Genomic DNA, 1,336 nt, shown 5'->3' on the forward strand with positions numbered 1-1,336 from the left:
TTATAATAATTTATGATTTCAGGTTTACAATTTTCCCCAGAATCTTGATCAAATTCATCACTATGATGCATGGTTGATAATAACAACACTATCTTATTTTGTTTCGGTTTATAAGACAATAAAGTCATATTTTTTTGAAACCCAAAAATACTTGAGTTGATGGGTCTTTCTTTTAGTTTTTGAGTAAATAATGGAGGTATTTTCCTTTTATTATTTCTCACAGTCCCGACCATTGTCAAATTATGAATTTTTAGTAGGTCATTTGCCAGAGGAAATGAAGTGTACCAATTATCGCATGTAATATTCCTTCCAGACTTAGATATGGGAGCTATCAATCTTTTGATTACCGCTTGCACTATTGTCTACTTTATACGGACCTTCTGGTTGTTGACCTGCGTATATTTCCATATTGTATACATAGTATGTTTTAGAATCGACTAACGCGTGCACTTTTATACCATATTTCGCAGGCTTGTTCGGCATATATTGACGAAAAGAACAACGCCCACGAAAACTTTCTAACATTTCATCTATAGTTACATTTGAACTAAGATTGTAGTAATTTTTAGACCTATCAATAAATCCATCAAACATTTCCCTGATTGGTGCCAATTTATCAAGTTTTTTTCGATCTTCACGTGTATCAGAGTCATCAAAACGTAATGCGCGCAAAAGAAGACGAAATCTACGTAAAGACATAACTAATCGAAAAAGTTCTATGCCCGTGCCATCAGTGTGCCAAAATTCATCTAAATTTATGTGCGCAGATTTCTTCACTCCAGCAAGATATAAAAGGCCAATAACTGACTTTATTTCAATCAAATTAGTTGGAAGAACATCTCTTTCTCTAGCGTAGCTAGATCTAAACTTATCTAATCGTTTATTAGTGTATTTGACAATTTGTTCTAGCATATTATCAGGAAAAAATAATGTCCACGCATCTTCTATAGTTTTAGCATTTTGAGCATTTTTTTTTACACCCGGACGCTGTCTAATTATATTATGTGACCTTGTGCGGGTATTTTTAGGAGGTTGATGCATATTCCAATAAGATTTTTTATCTTTGCTCACTTATTGTGGACCCGATAACCATAAATTTAAATTTTCTACACATTCCTCATCAGATTCCTCAGAACTTGAGTTATGATTAGTGTTCTCAACGAATTCATTGTTACTTTTATCTGATTCATTCCCGTCATCAAACTCTAACAAATCTACATCCTCACTTATATTCTCTTCTAACCATCCAGTAATTTGTTCTGTATTCATTATGTCCTATGTTATAACAAATATAGTATTATATTACCTAATATAATCAATATAATATAATACTTAT

General features: G+C 32.1%; 1 protein-coding gene across 1 annotated transcript; it reads right to left on the bottom strand.

The window, feature by feature from the left end:
• Positions 1-315: 315 nt before the first annotated feature.
• LOC100568754 (piggyBac transposable element-derived protein 4-like) lies at positions 316-1,041 on the bottom strand. Its single transcript, XM_008180171.1, has one exon. It carries the CDS (start codon positions 1,039-1,041, stop codon positions 316-318), a length of 726 nt encoding a protein of 241 aa, XP_008178393.1.
• Positions 1,042-1,336: the final 295 nt, after the last annotated feature.

Source organism: Acyrthosiphon pisum, unplaced genomic scaffold (genome assembly GCF_005508785.2).
Source record: "Acyrthosiphon pisum isolate AL4f unplaced genomic scaffold, pea_aphid_22Mar2018_4r6ur Scaffold_20990;HRSCAF=22720, whole genome shotgun sequence".
NCBI classification, from domain to species: Eukaryota; Metazoa; Arthropoda; class Insecta; order Hemiptera; family Aphididae; genus Acyrthosiphon; species Acyrthosiphon pisum.